Below are 19,652 nucleotides of genomic sequence, written 5' to 3'. Positions count from 1 at the left end.
TATGCCGCGGTGACCCGTAAAAGATGAACAATGGCACTCTCTCAAGACCTTTTCCCTCGAAGCTTGTGTAACACACAACATTGTTTTCCGCACCAAATAGCCATCCCGTATGGAATAACCTGAAATTGTCTTCTCATTTTGTATCCGAGTAAAAATGTCAGCAAAGTCAGAATCTGTGGCGTAGTGGTCAACCATATCCTTGAAGCTTCTGCGATGAATCACAGAAATAGCCATAACCAAGGGCTTTCAATACAATGCATCTACCACTAAATTCTTTTGTCCCTGAACATGGACAATCTAGAAGTGAAATTGTGACAAGATGTTAGCCCATCGCATCTGCTTTTCCGAAAGTTGCTTCTGGGACAAGAAGTAGCATAAACTCTGGTGATCTGTAAAAACTGCAAAATCGGCTTCGTGTAAACAGTGTCGCCACTGTGTAAGAGCATGGATCACAGCCAATAGCTCTTTCTCATATATTTGTGCTGCCAATCCTGGACGTGAAAACGTCCTGCTTTCATAAGTAATCACATGGCCTTCTTGCATCAAAACTGCTCCCAGACTACGACCACAAGCATCACAATAAACTTCGAATGGCTTTTGCAAGTTCGGCAAAGCCAACATTGGTCCGATAGTCAATTTTTCTTTGAGCGTCTGAAAAGCAGTCACCTTTGTCGATCCCCACATGAAAGGGACTCCTTTTTGAGTCAGTAAATGCAAAGGTGAAGCGATCTCTACAAACTTCCAAATAAACCGCCGATAATAAGAGCACAAGCCCAAAAAGCTTCGAACTTCGTGTATATACTTTAGGTCACGCCAATCGCGGATAGTCTCAATTTTGGCCGGGTCCATCTGTACTCCTATTGAGACAATGTGCCCCAAGAAATGTATGTCCGTCAAGAAAAACTCGCTCTTTCTGGCATTGATAACCAATCTATGCTTCCGCAACGCCTGAAAGACCTGTAGCAGATGATGTCTGTGCTCTGCTTCATTCTTGGAGAAAATTATAATGTCGTTAAAGAAAGTGCTAACAAAAGATCGATACTCTCAGAAAATCCTATCCATCATTCGATTAAATGTTGTTGGAGCATTCGTGAGTCCAAAAGGCATCACCAAATAATCGTATGAACCAAAATTTGTACGAAAGGATGTCTTGTAGACATCTCCTGGAGCGATTCAGATTTGATGATATCCACTTTTCAAATCAATTCTGCTGAAACAAGAGGATCCCTGAAGTCTGTCGAGAATATCATCGATCTGTGGGGTAGGGAATCTGTCCTTGATGGTGATTTTATTGAGAGCTCTATAATCAATGCACGTTCTCCAATACCCGTCTTTCTTTAGTAGTAGCAAAACCGGAGAACAATAAGGTGATGTGCTAGGTTGGATGAGACCCTTTTCTAAAAGTTCTTTTACTTGGTTCATTATTTCTTCATTCTGGGCTCAGCTAACTCGATAAGGTGGCTGGTTCGGTGGTGTACTTCCAAAAATCAAATCAATCGTATGGTCGTCAACACGAGGTGGAGGTAACTCGCCTGGTAGGCCTTCAGAGAAGCAAGTAGCATGTGTGTGTTGTCGTTCTTTATCCAATTCAAACATATTGGTTCTTTGTTCATCATTCAATTCTTTCAAGTAGATCGAGTAAACAAAAAGACTGGATTTTGTTAATTTTGAAATGGCCGAAATTGATACAATAGGGACGGACTCGCCCTTCAATTTTACACAAAGCACAATTTTTCTGCCCTTTTCATTCGTCGAAGTCGTTTTCTTAGCCCGATAGTCAACCACGGCGTTGTTCTTGTGGTGCTAAGGGATTCCTAAGAGGACGTCACACCCTTCCAAAGGAATGATGTAAAAGTCATCGTGCCCTAAACACCCCTGACAATGCAAACGAAGTTCGCCAATGACAAGTGTACATCCTGTCCTGGTGCCGCTAAAACTACCTCCGCCTGTGGCCCCATCTTGTCATGCGTAATTCCAAGTCGAACCCTCGATTCAGGTGAAATGAAGTTGGCCTTAGCTCCTCCATCAAAGAAGATAAGGGCTTCCTCATCTCTTACTTTGCCCCATGCGCCGCAAAGTTCTGAGCTTTCGTCCATCTGATTCGTGTCGGTCCCAATACAATTTGGTACCAGTCCTACTTTCATCTTTCCTTTTCTGCCGCGTTACGTTCCTCAGCCGCTCTGGAACTATCCGGCCTGTCTTCTGATTGTCCTAGTTGTGCCTTTTTAGGGCACCTTGCAAGGATGTGTCTTTCCTTGATCAATCGAGGTCGTGCATCCTTCTTTTTCTGGAACTTCCTCTTTCTTCTGTTATCATTTGTTGAATTTTGTTCGGTCCTTGGTGTCGAAACTTGATCAGTGGGGTAAGTCAAGTTACCCGAATGCATAGCAAATCCCCACTTAGCATGTCCCATCAATTGTTGTATGGACTCGAACTTATGCTCAAGGCAATAATCTCCGATCTCTTTGAAAAGTCCACAGAGGCCATTAGAAAAGCATCCCAAAACCTCTCACAATAAGCATCCAAAGTGTGAGCCTTGGTCATCCAAAGATGATTCCAAGCGGTCATCACATCGCATTCGTACTCCTGAGTCAACCAAGAAGAAATAAAGAGCCGTTTAAATTTTAACCACTTGGTAGGGGCTTCTTTCCATGAAAGAAGAGTTGACCACCACGATCGGGCATTAGCTTTCAAGAATGATGCTGCCCTCCTGATTTTGGAGTGCTCTGAATAGCGCCCTCCAGAGAATGCTATGTCGAACTGCTGGATAAAGGCTAAAGCCTTGGGAGCATTTGGAAATCCTGAAAAGGATAAAGTGAGGTACTAGTACCGAACTGTATGGCATCGAGGGAGATCGCCAACAGTGTCTAGAATCCTGTGAAGGACTCTTCGCCGGCCCACTCTGATGTGTGGGTCATGCGATACTTGAACTTCAGAAAGGTCTGCAACGCTTGTTTCTTTGGGCCGCGCCGAAAGCAACAAAGTCATCTGAGGCTGCTTCAATGGTCCGACTTCGTCTATGGACGTAGATCCACCTTCTTCAAGAATCTCCGAGGAGGAAAATTCTTGAAACCACTTCCAGCACAAAATCATGAACATACCCATTCCATGTAGAGTGATTGGAAAAATACTATCCTTTCGAAAAAACTGTGCATGCAATGCAGATGAACGAAGTGGCAGAATGTCAAACCGTTCACCAAATACACGCAAACAGTGAGATCGAATCTTGACTTTCTGATCAAAATCTAACATCTGTGACAAATCACAATGAAAATGCCGATGCTTGACGGAAAAAAATTCTTGTAGACTGTGTCATGCCAAGGAAGAGACATGGAATGTTAATTCCTTGAATGCAAACATTTCTTCCTTTCAAGAGAGTCCCGCATACAGCCATGCTCATCCATGAGTGAATCATGTGCATCGTACAATACGGCATGCCTGTGGAAAGGGAATACGAAAATACGGTGACAAAAATACAAGAAACCGTCACGAATGAAACACTCGAATAATGCATGCTGACTACTCATACGAACACATAATACTTCCTGAGAGGGTTCTTTGGACCTTGACGCGACAGCCAAGATCGGTTCTGCGTGATTGATTTAATCTGCAATGAGGTTAGCTTCACTAGAAAACGCATCACCTAAACCATCATCCTTTTGAACAATCACATCTTTATCATGCAAAACATCATGCTTGTGAAAAATCACATCTATATCATGCAAATCATGTGTGTTGTGCTTTGGAGAAGACAAGACTGAGAGAGTCTCCTTCTCCTAATTCTTTTCAAGCTTCGCCTGCACATTAGAAATGAGAGATGAAGAATGAACAACTTCCTCCCCACGAATGACAATGGGAGAGTCACTTTTGGCATTGAAAGTGAAAGTATTGGTTGCCCAATCAATGAGAGGGTTATGCTCACAAAACCATCGAATGCCTATAAGCATATCACATCCTGAAAGAGGAGATTCTACAAGTTTTCTGCGGAAGGACACTTGTTAAACCGTGAATAACACATCAAGGCACTCTCGTGTAATGAGAGAGTCCATACCGGGAGCGAAGCCCGACACCTCCAAAGGAGATGTCTTGCTAACCTCCAAGCGGGCTCTTTCAACAAGAGAGTCACTAATCACATCATGCATACTGCCTGGATCAAACAATATGACAAAACGCTGACCCTTCACATGACCATAACACTTAATGAGAGACTCGATCAATGGGAGGATCATGAGAAACTTGGGTCACACTAGTGTTCTCATTTATGGCATTAATAGAGGATGTGGGTTTTGTGGGTTCTTTAGATTCGTTAGATTCAATCTTAGGACATGTTTTCTTTATATGACCCTTGATGTGACAATGATAACATCGACCTTCCTTAGAATAAATGACTTGTTCTTCTGACGTGATGTATCCTCCTAAAATTCCTTTTGCTGCTTTTTCATCTGGAGTGAGCTTAGGTTTAGCAATTGTGTAAGCTTTACCCTCAGATTCATTGTGTAAGTTCTTTTCTGAGAGACTAGAGGAAGATTGGTTAGAAGAGTTACCATTCTTACTGTTCTGAGGGTTCTGAGAGGTACTTTGAGAAGTCTTGATCTCCTTACGCTTTCTCTTATTGTGCTTCATCTCCTCTACAAGAGGAATTGCTACCACCTTGTTGAGATCGATTGGATCGAGTACCTCGACATCATACTTGATATACTCGTCCAATCCATAAAGAAATGCCTCCTTGCGCTCATCAGCCGATTTGCGTAATTGGGTGTCGAGCTGCAAAACACGATTAGAGAAAGGCATAACTGGCAAACCATTTTGCTTAAGACTACGCCCAATCGCCTTTCAATTGTGCTAGGTACTGTGGTGGCATAAACGGTGCCTTGCGCTTGTCTTGGAAGTCGGCCCAATTGAAGAAATAGGGCACGCCTTCGTCGGTTTCCTCTAGGTGCACGGCCAACTGTGTCTCTTGCCATGCGTGGTACCAATTAATGGCATCACCGGCAAGGTACATGGCTGCCGTCAAAACCTTGCTATTCCCTGTCTTCTTAGTTGTCGCAAAATAAGCATTAAATTGATGCAACCAAGAATGAATAACACTAGCATCCATCTTACCGTCATACTTACTAAACATGATCTTCTTTGTGACGCGGTTGTTGGAGTTCAAGTCTCTACTACTTGATGAACTACCAACCTCTTTGACCGGCTCGGATTTCGAGGTAAGTACCTGTAGGATCAACTCTTGCATGGGTTGGTCTCTCTGCGCCTTACCTCTAACTCCAAGGCCGCTCGTCTGTCTTCGGTCCGCAAGCACTCACGCTCCAAGGCTAACTGTCTCTCTTCGTGCTCGCGATCTAATTCTGCCTTTCTTTCTTCAGCCGCCAAGCACGCTTGCTCACGCTCACGCTCTAAGGCTGTCGTTCTTTCTTCGCGCTCGCGATCCAAGGGGGCGCGTTGCGCTTCTTATCGTATCACCATGTCCATCATCGTCTTGACCAAAGCCTCCATAGCATTTGGTGCAATCCTTGGCATAGATGGAGAAGATGGAGGGTCGGAAAAACCACCTGGTGGGGAAAATTCTTCTTCGCCACCTCCATGCTCGTCACCTCCATGTGAAGTATCCATTCCGCTTCGCATGATGACCATACACTGAAGTCTTGAGTTCTTAAGTTCACAAGGAACTTGGGTTCTTGTGGTTCTTGGGTCCTTGAGTTCTTGAGGGTCTTGAGTTCTTGAGGTTCGTGGGGTTCTTCTTTAGCTTGCAATCTGTGTTAGAGAAGGATCTCCTCTTACCCGAGCTCTACTCTTCCCTGCGGGTGCACCCCTTGGCGGCCTTGCGCTCACACCAAGGTTGCTTTTTCCCACCTCACGTCGATTGGCCGGCCGCCAAGTGCACAGTCCGCTCTCAATGAGTGAAAAGAGGAAGAAGGGGACGCCGGACAAGCCCTTCTTTCTTGGGTTTCCTATCACTCTTCAAAAACACGATTAGGAATCAGCACGCCCAAGTGGACTTGGGTTACGTGCGACCGCAACAAGCAAAAATAAAAAATAAAAAAAATCTTGTGGTTCTTTCCTTGAGTGATACAGAAACACTGCCAAAGCTCTGATACCAATGTAAGGTGCAGCGGCAATGAATGTTGAACTTTGCTCAAGATGAGTGCTCTGAACTGTGCTCAAGGGTTCCTTTTACTTGCAGAAGGGAGAGCCTTTCGTTCCTTTAATGAGAGAGTGCAAATGATCACAAACAAAGTGCATGACACTGTGAATGAAGGTGCTGAGATTGAGAGAGAGAGAGAGAGAGAGAGAGAAGAATACGACACCAGCGAGAGAGGTCTATGCTATTGATTGCACGATCCTCGTACAATGGTCTAAATGTAAAGGACTTGGCGATGATGACGACGACGAGACGGGCTGAAATCTGAAAACGCTAGGGGCTGAAATCTACAATTCTTGAATTTGTTGAATTCTGACTCTATGTCGGTGACGACGATGCGATGACGATGCGCTGAAAACGCAGATGCTGAAATCTGCAAATAGCTGGCTGAATCTGCAAACGCTGGCTGATCTAACCGTACGACGAGGATCTGCTGCGGGAAGGTGAGATCTGCGAGGTTCGGGACTTGTTCTGCGGTGTCTATACGCTGAAAACTGAAAACGCTACTGCTATGGATATTAGGTGCAACGGAATGAATGTTGAACTTTGCTCAAGATGCGTGCTCCGAACTGTGCTCAAGGGTTCCTTTTAGTTCTTATGGAAGGGAGAGCCTTCCGTTCTTCATGGAAAGTGCTATGATCACAAACAAAGTGAATGGACACTGTGCGTGCAAGTGTATGAGACTAAGAGATAGAGAGAAGAGAGATACGACACCAGAGACGTTGTAAAACCCTATCCGAAGGCCCCACTCTCGCCGACGAGAGTGGTCTACTATTGATTGCACAAAGTGGTACAATGCGTATGCAATGGACTGATGCAACTTGGGACTATGCCGATGACGACGACGGTGATGACGGCGACGACTTTAGGGCTGAAATCTGTGTTTTTCTATCTGCTGAATTTCGGGGCTGTTTCGGTGGCTGAAAATCTCTGTTTTTGCTGCGTTTTTCGAGGCTGAAAATGGGGTTCTTCTGCAACCAACTAGGGCTGAATCTGATGCTGTCCTGCATGCTAAAAAACGCTGACCATCTGATGCTAATTGGCTGAAAATACAAAACGCTAGGCTGCCTCTGCTGCGGATTGGCTGAAAACCAAAAACGCTGCCTGCCTTTGCTAGCGTTAGTGAAATGCTGATGGTTCTGAAGGTGATGGCGATGATGGGGACCAAAAACGCTAGGGGTTCCTGTTGGGGTTCTGCTGAGAAGGTGCCTGTTGAGCATGTGCTCATGCTGCCTCTTCTGCCATTTAGTGCTAACTTGGGTTTGCTTATATATTAACTTAGCAAAATTGCCCTACCTACTTTTGTTGGGAAGTCACTTAAAAATAATAAGTGAAAGTTGCCAAAAATAGGGAAAATAGACTAAATGCACTAGAAAAATCCCCTAATTGATTCTAATGGATTCTGATGGGAATACTGATGATCATGCTGTGTGCAACCGAAGGATATGCATCTCACTAAGTGCACGGTCTACGAATAGACTCACAAAAGTGCCAGATCACTTCTAATCTAGACTGACTGAACCCTGATCATGCTGTAGCTTGTCCACGGACACAAAGGGTTGGATGTGTCACGTGACATCCTCTCCTTTTCAAAGTGAGGTACTGGTACCGAACTGTATGGCGTCGAGGGAGATCGCCAATAGCATCCGGAATCCTAGAAGGGGCTCTTCGTCGGCCCACTCTGATGTGTGGGTCGTGCGGTACTTGAACTTCATAAAGGTCTGCAACGCTTGCTTCTTTGGGCCGCGCCGAAAGCGACACAGTCTTTTGTGGCTCCTTCCTTGCTTCAACTTCGTCTAGAGACCTGCTTCTTTCGTCTTCAAGAATCTCCATGGCTGAAAATTCCTGAAACCATTTTCAACACAAAACCATGAACATACCCATTTCATGTAAAGTGAAGGGAAGAAATCTTGTCTTCTCTAAAGACTCTGTATGCAATGTAGATGAACATAGAGACGGAGTGACAAACCGTTCATCAAACACATGCAAACAATAAATTCGGATCTTTCGCTTATGATCTAGAGCAATCAACTGTGGCAAAACACAATGGACATGCCCACGCTTGGTGCTCATACTTTCATGTGCTCTTTCTACAAATGTGTCATGCCAAGGAAGAGACATGGAATGTGACTTCCTTGAATGCATACTTTCCATCTTATTTTGAGCAAAGCGCAAACATTCATTCCGCTGCACCTAACACGAATGAAACATTCGAACAATGCGTGCGTATCAATCATGCGAACACATAATACTTCCTGTAAGGGTTCTTTGGACCTAGGCTCGAGAGACAAGATTGCTTCTTCCTGAATGATCGAATTGTCTTGTGGGGGTACTTTGGACCTCGACTCGAAAGCCAAGATCGGTTCTTCATGACTGATCGAATCTACAACGAGGTTAGCTTCACTAGAAAAAGCATCCACTAACACATCATCCTTGTGAACAATCACATCATCTTCATGCAACTCATCATGCTTGTGAGAAATCACATCTTGATCATGCAAATCATCATGCTTATCATTATCATCCAAATCATCATGCTAATCATTGTCAATCAATTCATCATCATGCAAATCATTGTCATTCAAATCATCATGCTGCTCACAATCATGCAAATCCTGTGTGTCATGCTTTGGAGAAGAAGAGACTGAGAGAGTCTCCGTCTCCTGAATCTCTTGCATCTATGTCGGCACTTGAGAAAAGAGTCACAAGAACTCTTGCATGTGTCGCTCGCACTGTTCTTGTCTTGCCTTTCTTTCTGATTCTCTTTCTGCTTTGTCTTCTGCGTGCCTGCGATCCATTTCTGCTTTTATTTCTACGTGTCTGCGATTCATTTCTGTTTTTCTTTCTGCATTTCTTGCTTCGCGTTCTAAGTTCCTTTCCATAAAGATCAACTCCAAAGCCTCCATAGGAGTTAGTGCAATCCTTGATGTAGATGGGAAAGGGGGAGGGTCGGAAAAACCTCCTCGTGGGGAAAATTCTTCGCCGCCTCTCTCATGCTCATCACCTCCAAGCGAAGTATCCATTCCGCTTCGAGTGATGACCATTTTGAAGTCGTGGGTTCTTGTGGGTTCTTGTGGTCTTGGTTCTTAAGTTCACGAGGAACTTGGGTTCTTGCGGGTCTTGGGTTCTTGAGGGTCTTGGGTTCTTGGGTTCTTGAGGGTCTTGAGGTTCTTGAGGTTCTCGAGGTTCTTGAGGTTTTCTTTTGCTTGCAATCTGTGGTTGAGAATGATCTTCTCTTCACCCGAGTTCTACTCTTTTCCGCGGGCGCACCCCTTGGTGACCTTGCGTTCACACCAAGGTTGCTTTTTCCCACCTCACGTCGATTGGCCAGCCACTAAGTGCACAATCCGCTCTCAATGAGTGAAAAGAGACACAAGGGGAGGCTGGAAAAGCCCTTCTTTCTTGGGATTCCTGTCACTCTTCAAAAACACGATTAGGAATCGACACGCCCAAGCGAACTTGGGTTCGTGCGACCTCAACAAGCAAAAGAAATACTGTGACTCTTGTGGTTCTTTCCTTGAGTGATACAGAATACTGCCAAAGCTCTGATACCAATGTTAAGTGGTGCGGAATGAATGTTTGAACTTTGCTCAAGATGAGTGCTCCGAACTGTGCTCAAGGGTTCCTTTTAGTTCTTATGGAAGGGAGAGCCTTCCGTTCTTCATGGAAAGTGCTATGATCACAAACAAAGTGAATGGACACTGTGCGTGCAAGTGTATGAGACTGAGAGATAGAGAGAAGAGAGATACGACACCAGAGACGTTGTAAAACCCTCCTCCGAAGGCCCCACTCTCGTCGGCGAGAGTGGTCTACTATTGATTGCACAAAGTGGTACAATGCGTATGCAATGGACTGATGCAACTTGGGACTATGCCGATGACGACGACGGTGATGACGGCGACGACTTTAGGGCTGAAATCTGTGTTTTTCTATCTGCTGAATTTCGGGGCTGTTTCGGTGGCTGAAAATCTCTGTTTTTGCTGCGTTTTTCGAGGCTGAAAATGGGGTTCTTCTGCAACCAACTAGGGCTGAATCTGATGCTGTCCTGCATGCTAAAAAACGCTGACCATCTGATGCTAATTGGCTGAAAATACAAAACGCTAGGCTGCCTCTGCTGCGGATTGGCTGAAAACCAAAAACGCTGCCTGCCTTTGCTAGCGTTAGTGAAATGCTGATGGTTCTGAAGGTGATGGCGATGATGGGGACCAAAAACGCTAGGGGTTCCTGTTGGGGTTCTGCTGAGAAGGTGCCTGTTGAGCATGTGCTCATGCTGCCTCTTCTGCCATTTAGTGCTAACTTGGGTTTGCTTATATATTAACTTAGCAAAATTGCCCTACCTACTTTTGTTGGGAAGTCACTTAAAAATAATAAGTGAAAGTTGCCAAAAATAGGGAAAATAGACTAAATGCACTAGAAAAATCCCCTAACTGATTCTAATGGATTCTGATGGAAATACTGATGATCATGTTGTGTGCAACCGGAGGATATGCATCTCACTAAGTGCACGGTCTACGAATAGACTCACTAAAGTGCCAGATCACTTCTAATCTAGACTGACTGAACCCTGATCATGCTGTAGCTTGTCCACGGACACATAGGGTTGGATGTGTCACGTGACAATGGAGGTACTTATCGTCGGGAATCTGCAAACACTAGGTTGATCTACATGTGCAAAATTGCTACGCCTGACGTGCTGGAATCTGCAAACGCCAGGGCTGATCTCCAAAATGCAAAACGCCAGGACTGATCCTGTGAAAAACGCTGGGCTGGTCCTATTGCAAAACGCTAGTCTTGATCTGCTGTTGGTTGGAACCGCTAGGCCTCCTGCCGGTCTTGCTGAGAAGGTGCCTATGAGTTTGTGGACTCCTGCTGCCTCTTCTGCTAGAGAGTGCTAGCGCTAGCTTTTCTTATATATTGACGTAGCTAGTTTGCCCTCCCTAGTTTCCCAACAGAGTCACTTATTAATAATAAGTGAAAAATGGCTAAAATAGGAAAAATAGGTTCTATGTACTGTAAAATGCTCCTTATGGCTACTACTGACTGTAATGCTAATGATCATGCTGTGTGCAACCAGAGGATATGCAACTACTCTTAAGTGCCTGGACATGCACGGCTTGCGCACAGGCTCACAAGGTGCCAGAACACTTCCTAAGCTGACCTGAACCCTAGTCATGAAGTAGCTTGTCCACCTGCACATAGGGTTAGATGTGCACGTGACAGTCAAGGAGAGGCTTAGACAAGCCTCGAGGTTTACCTACAGTAGTCTTGGGTGCCCCTAGCACCTTAGCATATACAGGAGAGCTAGAGATGGGTGTCATGGACTGAGTAGAGCCATGAGTACATTCATCCATATGAGAAGCAGCCTTACCAAAGATCTGTTCCTTGGGCACCAAAATCTTGTTGCCAAGGACATGAGGGGATAAGGTCTTGGAGATAAGGCACATTACTAGGGCAGTTTTTAGAAAAATGCTCCAGATTGCCATTGAAAACAAGAGTCCACAAGAGTACCCCACTTAAGATATATCGCCAACTTTCAAATATGCATCAAGTCAATTTCCATAATGGAACAAACTTTCTATCTGTTTGCCAAAGCACACAAACTCAATTTCTAGGACTTTTCCTGAAGATGCCCCCAATTCTCCAATACAAGGCTATAAAAAGGATGGCAGATCTACGAGCTCTACCCATACAAGACACTTCGTGAGAAGCTCATCCGCCGCGTGCAAAGAGCAAACTCCTGTTTTTTTTCCTGCTCCTCTCTCTCTCTCTCTCTCTCTCTCTCTCTCTCTCTCTCTCTCTCACACACACACACACACAGTGTGCGTGCACAATGAAAATTTCAGCTTTGTTCTCTCACTGCCTAGTGAGTATCATGCAGCCCGTTACACAATCAATGACATGCCATGGTTTCAATTGAATTATGTTGTTTTATAATCTTAGAAGAAAGTCATCATTTGTCACAACGAGGACAAACTATTACATTGGATGTGACATTGAAAAAGAAAATCCCTTATTCTTGAAGTAAGAACACTTGGTTAATAGTCTTTATTTTTTCTTTACTAATAACTTGTAACTGATACAAACCAAATGTGGGTTAATGTATCAGTATTAAAGAGCATAAAGACAAAGCCTACCAGGGTATATATATTGGATATACTATGGGGCTATGTGATGAGAAAATAAATATTGTCACTAGATTGTTGCACTCTATTTAACGACTTGATCGGGCATGGTTGTGCACAGTATGCTTTGTTGGGCATGCTATGGAACCATGTATTATGTTGATGTGAAACACCGATTGCATAAAAGAAACGTTGTTTAATGTTTGAAGGAATTCATTTCGGACACATCACACATGGAACATGACTGGTACTCATGTTGTCACAAGACTGGCACCACGTGCCAACGGAAAAGAACAGACTGAACAGACTTTTAGCATTTCAATAACAACTGAACTGAGAGAGAGAGAGAGAGAGAGAGAGACGACACGCGACACGAAGTGGCAGAATTCCACCCAGAGAGTATTGGCCCCATACCTTGGCGCCCCTTTCGGTATTTCTTTATATTGCATCAACACAGTACAAGCCGGTACTCCACCCTCTACACCTTCGGCCAGAAGCATGCCAGAGAATGAGCCCATGGCCTCATATTTGAAGGCCCCAGGCCCAAAAGCAGTTTACATGAAAAGCCTTCAAACTCAAAAGCATCTGGTCCAAAAGCAATGCCCAAAAGCTATCAACGTAAATCACGGAAATCCGTACAATTGCCACATCAACAGTTGACACAAAACGCGGAAATCCGTACAGTCTGTCGCGTTTCATGTCAACACAAAATCAGGGTTTTCCATACAGTTGCCACGTCTGATTACCAACGCAAATCCTTCTGTGTGTGTGGGGGTCCTGCTTTATTTATACGCCTTTATGTCACTTGGGCCCCATCGGACGGGTCCCATAAGTTGGTAGGACTTCTTCTTCTGTTGTTGCTTGTTCTTCTTAGGGTTTAGGCCCCTCGGCCGGTAGCTTTGTTCTTCAGTGATTTGACACGTCAGCAGTTTGTGACATCCCCCCTTCTTGAAAGAGAGTAATCGTCTGCCATTACAGCATATCTGCAAAACAACTCAAGTTAGCTCAAAATTTTCTAAGGGTCATTCCGAGCGACAATCCGAGGGACAATTAGTTTGCTCTTTTTCTTGTTAAGGAGTTGGCTTCTCCTTTCATCCAGATTGGAACTCTTGATATTCTAGCGTAGTAAAATTAGCCATCACACCCAAACCGCATTGATCTTCCATGGGTTTCTTGATGCACTAAAGTTACATACACAGGGAATCTCATCCATTTAGGAATATCGAGTGGTTGGCAGGCACATCACAATGCAACACAAATGCTCACACATGCATGTTACAAGACATAGAAACATAAAGTCGCCGATGAACACTCCCCTCACAAATAACCATCCAGGTTCGGGCCATGAGCTATTCAACGACTCCCTCATCACTCCTCCCTCAAATAACCTAAAAAGGTACCGGCCATGAGATATAGAGGCCTTTTACAACCAAACGTCCCCTAGACCGCAGCCTGCGTCGTTTGGAGGTGCTGAGAGTAACGACTGCTCAGACTTCTTAATACTCCTCCGTAAAGAACCATCCAGGTCCGGGGGCCATGAGAAACAACAACAATACTCCCCCCGTAAATAACCACAAGGGTCCGGGCCATGAGTAAAAACAACACTTTTCAAACATTCAATACTCCCCCCGTGAATAACCACAAGGGTCCGAGCCATGAGTATGAATTAGCAAGCATTCTCAAACATCATTTGTCACTACTCCACCCATGAGTAAAATCACCAATCATTGAAACCAGTATTAAAACCAGAGTCAAACAGTTCAAATCGGCACCAAGACAGTTCAAAACAGATACCATCCATTTTAAACAAATTTCAAATAGGATCACCAAACAAGTTCTCAAACAAAACTCAAACTTAAAAAGAAATCTCGACATCAATCGCGCTCGAAAAAGTCAATTGACTTCCCATCCTGAAGCCTGCACCAAAAATTAGGGTTAGATTCCTTCCATAAGGTCGTAGCCAACCACAGCACGGTCCACGTGTACAGACAGTGTTCCTCTGGCGGTGATGGTAGCCGCAAGATATACAAATCACACTAGACCTCCAAGGTTATCAGCTTAAGAAGAGACACCTGATGAGAGATGTTCAGAGACTACAAGTTGTAATCTGCTAGGGTTTCCGTGGCAAACATTTTAAGATACCCCTCTACGGTCCAGTTTGACATGAAACGTTTCGAGGTTTCGTGCGTTTCGAGGTTTCGAGGTTTCTGAACGTTTCATTTCGGAGCTCAAAGAAAGCGAAACACAGGTTTCGTTTCACATGCATGTACCTATAATTATACATTGAATATACATGCAAATTCACCTATCAAGACATGTGAAATACCAAAATCTAGATGTGAGACTTGAGTCACGAGTGAACAAGGTAAATCGGCAGCCAACTGCAGCAACGTACAAGTATAGATGAGGGGGTAAGGCTGACATGCAAGGTTTATAGAGAGAGAGAGAGAGAGAGATTATTCGATGTTCGTGAGGCGGCCTTTGTACATGGCTTAAAAGTTCCCCAAACGGGTGTTGACGTCAACCGATCAAAAAGGGGCCAAAAAAAAAATTCAACTCGTTTCGTCTGTTTCGTCGAAAAATTTCAATCGTTTCTCCGTTTCGAGGTTTCAAAGGGCCGAAACGCGTTTTTATGTCACTATGCCTCTACCAAAAGTTGCACTCCAAAGGAAGATGTCAGAAACCATATAACTTCGGGCAAATATTTTCTTGAAATTTGCCAAGTCCTTGAAGGTGCGGCTTGGTAGCTATAGACTTCCACCACTACATAGCATTGCCTCTGAGAAAAACAACAGCTCGAAACAAATCTTGGATCCTTCTCTAGCAAGTGATCTTTATGGCTTATGCCTTGTAAGACATGAGCGGTGAAGATGGGAGCGCGTCCGATACGCGATGAAGTAAGGGTGGGAGTGGCTAATAAGTCCGAAGTCGGAGCACGAAGCTAAAATTTCCAATGAGCTTTGAAAGTGAGATCTTGCTCTGTCTGCTCTTTGTTAGGACCAGTATACTTTTAGAAAAGCACACGCATGATGCTCTGATACCAGTATCACAAGACGGGCACCACGTGCCAACGAAAAAGAAAAGATTGAACAGACTTATAGCACTTCAATAACAACTGAACTAAGAGAGAGAGAGAGAGGGAGACGACACGCGACACGAAGTGGCAAAATTCCACCCTAGAGAGTACTGGCCCCAAACCTTGGCGCCTCTTTTGGTATTTCTTTATATTACATCAACACAGTACAAGCCGGTACTCCACCCTCTGCACCTTTGGCAAGAAGCATGCCAGAGAATGAGCCCATGGCCTCATATTTGAAGGCCCTAGGCCCAAAAGCAGTTTACATGAAAAGCCTTCAAACTCAAAAGCATCTGGTCCAAAAGCAATGCCCAAAAGCTGCCAACGTAAATCACGAAAATCCGTACCACTGCCACGTCAGCAATCAGCGCAAAACGCGGAAATCCGTAGAGTCTCTTGCGTCATCATGTCAGCGCAAAATCAAGGTTTTCCGTACAGTTGCCACGTCATCAGACCAGCGCAAATCCTTCTGTGTGTGTGGGCGTCCTGCTTTATTTATATGCCTTTGTCACTTGGGCCCCATCGGACGGGGTCCCATAAGTTGGTAGGACTTCTTTTTCTGTTGTTGCTTGTTCTTCTTAGGGTTTAGGCCCCTTGGTCAGTGGCTCTACTCTTCAGTTACTTCACACGTCAGCAGTTTGTGACACATGCATCACACCACCTTTCTTAAAGAGGGGATATCCGAAAATTAAAGAACATGTTATTGTTGAGAAGGAAGCATCAAATGCTCTCTCTACCTCATAGTCGGTGCACGCATTTGCAAGACACTAGTTGTGAATGCTAGAGCTCTTCTTCACCTTCTCACCTACAACCTAACTTTACTTATTGTCCACCCATAGAGGTCAACAAGCTGGACGTGGAGGTGGTACTTGATGAAAATATGGTGTCCATTTGAGGCATAGACTCAACCAAGAAGTCGAAGCCTATAGACACCATGCTCCCTCTTGAGAGATCCGAAGCCCTAGACTCACTCGAGCAAGTTACTTCAAAATTAGTTCATTTTTGGTGCGCAAGATCCGAGTAGCTTCATTCCCAAGAACCAATGAAAAGCTAGATCTTTAGTTGATGATGCATGCACATGGTGGAGGTGCCCCAATCATTTTGACTCATCTTGAAGATTTAGACATGATCCATCATATTCTAGATGGCCAAGAAAGTGGTATCACTTACAAATGAGGTTATGATGTTCCAATGCTCATGCAGGGCAATTGAAGGCATAGTATACCTTAGTTTCCTTTCATGCACGCGACGTAATAGGCCCTTCTTTAGTGATTACCTAGCAACTCCACGGGTCTATTATCCTCTATATCCAAGAGTTAACCAACACGTGTTAGTTTACCATCTCTTGCGCCGCTAGGGCCCCTGTGTCTCCGGAGGGAAGATTAAAAGAGTGTAGGGCTATTTTGTGGCTATGTCAACCCACATGAGAGGTAGTCACATATTGGCATGTCAAGCTATGGTTAGTCCAGCTACCACACTGAGCGCGCTGGTATGAGCCCGTAGAGTCCACAAAGTAGCCATTACCTTTTTCCTTTTGTGGCCAATGTTTAGGTAGCCTCTTTCTTGGACTTGATAGCCTGCCTCCATTTTCTCCCAGTCACGAGAGGCCATTTACGGGTCAAGGAGTTGTCACACATACATACATATATGTATGTGTAATATACATACATGTGTGTTGTGTGTATGTATGTATGTATATGTATATGTATATGTATAACCCCACCCCTATGTTGTGTGGGCATCCATTGAGTGATGATACCTGCAATTTCTCTCCTCTTTGTTCTCTCTTTGCCACAATCTTATTCCCTTTTCATGTCCTCATAAGCATTTTTGTTGCTAGCTGTCATCACCCCATTTGTTTCTCTCCCACAATCACATCCTTCTCTCACATCTTGTGTTTAGTCTCGGGCGCTCATTTCTTGAGGTGCAATGTAAGGGAGATTTCATTGCCATCATGGTTGTATCTTCAGAGAGGCCATGTGGCTGTCTAGTTTGAAATTAGGATATTTTAATGTGTACACTAAGAAATGTTAAAAGATTGTAGCTACAGGAAATGCCATCAGGAACCGACAACTCTGATGTGTCATTTGATGGGTGACGATAAACATCGCGAAGGAGTTTCCGTAAGTTCGGTGGAAAGGGCCGGGTTACGGGTGCCCCTGATGCGTCACATGATGGGTGACAGGTGCATCGGAAAGGGGGCATTCCGTAGGCTAAGGAGGAAATACGAACTAAGTAAGAAAATACGCATAAGAACGCAAGCACAAGAATAAAGATGGGTTCAATGAAGCTTTTTACGAAAAGCAAGAACAATCGCGGGAAGGCAGACGCTTTCCCGTGAGGAATCTATGTTTGCATTGCATTCGTGCATGTGGTTGCATCCAGGGACGCCTGGGAAGTGTTGTGAAATGCATTGGTTTTAACTTATAAGGTTTTATTGAGTTTTTGGGCAGGTTCAGACCAATTTTAAAATATGTCGGCCGCCCACTTAATAAGTGGGCAACGACTTAGAAGATAAAGCAACAAAACCAGCCAGCGAATTCTCTCTCCCTATTTCGGGTAGAACAGCGCAAGAAAAAAAAAAAAAAAAAACGGCCGCGATCTCTACGCGAGCGGCTATTCGTGCCGTGGCCAGGGAGCTATAAAAGCACCACATGCCCTCACTCAAAGGGGGTACCAACGTCAGCAAGAGAAGACTCTGCCGCAAGAGATCGCGATACTACGAAGCACGGAAGTCGCTTTTTCCCGCGCAAGAGCGACAGGTATCTATTGTGGATTCGCCATACGAATTGTTGTCGCGTGTTTGTGTGGTTTGTTTTGCAAGAATCTCCCGTCTTACGGGAAGGCCCTTTACGGGAAGTACAGCTTCACGCCTAAGTCCCTTACGGGAAAGTACGGCTTCACGCCTAAGTCCCTTACGGGAAAGCACGGCTTCGCGCCTAAGTCCCTTACGGGAAGGAACGGCCTTGTGCCCAAGCCCTTTACGGGAAAGCACGACCTTCGCGTCTAAGATTACAGAACGAAGGGGTTTCCTCAGGTTCTCGTGCTTGTATAAGAATTCTCCCTGAATAAAAGAATACTCTTTACGGGGGGGGGGGGGGGGACCAGCCCATCTTCTGGTCCCCAATACTGTGTCGATCTTCTCCCTTCTCTCATGTTTGCAAAGAATTATAATTTTCAGATTTCCTAAGTGCTCGTGTACGCTCCCGTTTTGTGACATGTGCTAAGCAAACCTAGCAATCGAGTGCAAGTGTCGAGACGGTGAACCTACAACATCGTCATTTACGATATTTATCTTTGTAAGCTTTGGTGTGTAGTCGTAAGGCTTTCAGGCTTGTGATAAAAGCACCACATTCACACTAATGGGCACATAATTTGTCTTTCATTGCATCGTCAAAGGGACTTAAAGAAAGCCCATACTACTTGACTTTCTCCAACTCGTTATTCCTGTCACCTTCAAGAGGCCCCTCCGACACCTCCCACCTACAGCCCATGTCCGATGGTAGAAACTATCATCCAGATCTATTCTTTATTATACTCTTCCAAATGCAAGAATCAACTCACGCTCTTGCAAAACTCAATTTGTAACGGGGGCTTTAAGCAGTAACTTAGTGACTATTCAGCTGTTCTGACAATTAGAACACCCCATATCAAAAACAGAAACAAAGAATTCAAGGAAGCTTACGGTGACATTGACGCCATCGGGAGCGACACGGATTCTGCCCACAAGAGCGAGGGCGGAGCAGAAGGAATTGAACCAGAGGGCGAGTGTCTCAGGGTTAGGAATGGAGACAAACTTGTAGTAGAGCAGCACCCCTTCCTCTTCTCCTTTTACCTCGTCCTCCACGTGCTCCATCGCTCTCTCACGAAACACTGTCGGTGCCAGGTTTGATTTTTGATGGGTAAAAATTGTGAACTACCCTTCAAGAGTCATGAAGGCCTGTGGAGTTAAGTTACAGCATCACATGTCTTCTTTGTTGTGTTTTACTATAAAACTATATTGTCCATTATACGCTCTCCTTCCTAAATTGACTTTGTTGGTGGTTGAGAGTTCTCTTGATGAATAATGATAGAAAGATGTAAAGTTGTCTCACAGAAGTACGAAAAGTAAGACAATGGCTATGTTCAGATTTGGCAATGGCACCCAGAGACATATACAAGACAATGCCCTTTCACAATTGTTGGCAAACTTGCCTCTCTTAGTTTGATGGTATTCCAATGGTAGGACCTTAGAATAGCCTTTAATTGTAACTACAAGAGCAATATTGTAGCAAACAAAGGGGACACTAACGCGCAGACGACGTCACTGCCT

At 44.5% G+C, this 19,652-nt stretch overlaps 1 protein-coding gene across 2 annotated transcripts in view; it reads right to left on the bottom strand.

Annotated features, from left to right (window-relative positions):
• The window catches only part of LOC147439279 (rhodanese-like domain protein), a 75,801-nt gene extending 56,502 nt beyond the window's left edge, over positions 1-19,299 (bottom strand). The window contains exon 1 of one of the 2 annotated variants that reach the window (XM_086485144.1): positions 19,026-19,299. In XM_086485144.1, coding sequence (XP_086341270.1) covers positions 19,026-19,196 — 171 coding nt within the window. In that variant the 5' untranslated portion in view covers positions 19,197-19,299. The remainder of the gene's footprint in view (positions 1-19,025) is intronic. The other variant, XM_086485143.1, reaches the window with a different exon arrangement.
• Positions 19,300-19,652: the final 353 nt, after the last annotated feature.

This window comes from Adiantum capillus-veneris, chromosome 16 (assembly GCF_014529385.1).
Source record: "Adiantum capillus-veneris isolate H3 chromosome 16, ASM1452938v2, whole genome shotgun sequence".
Taxonomy (NCBI): Eukaryota; Viridiplantae; Streptophyta; class Polypodiopsida; order Polypodiales; family Pteridaceae; genus Adiantum; species Adiantum capillus-veneris.
This window is presented reverse-complemented; position numbering and strand designations above follow the sequence as displayed.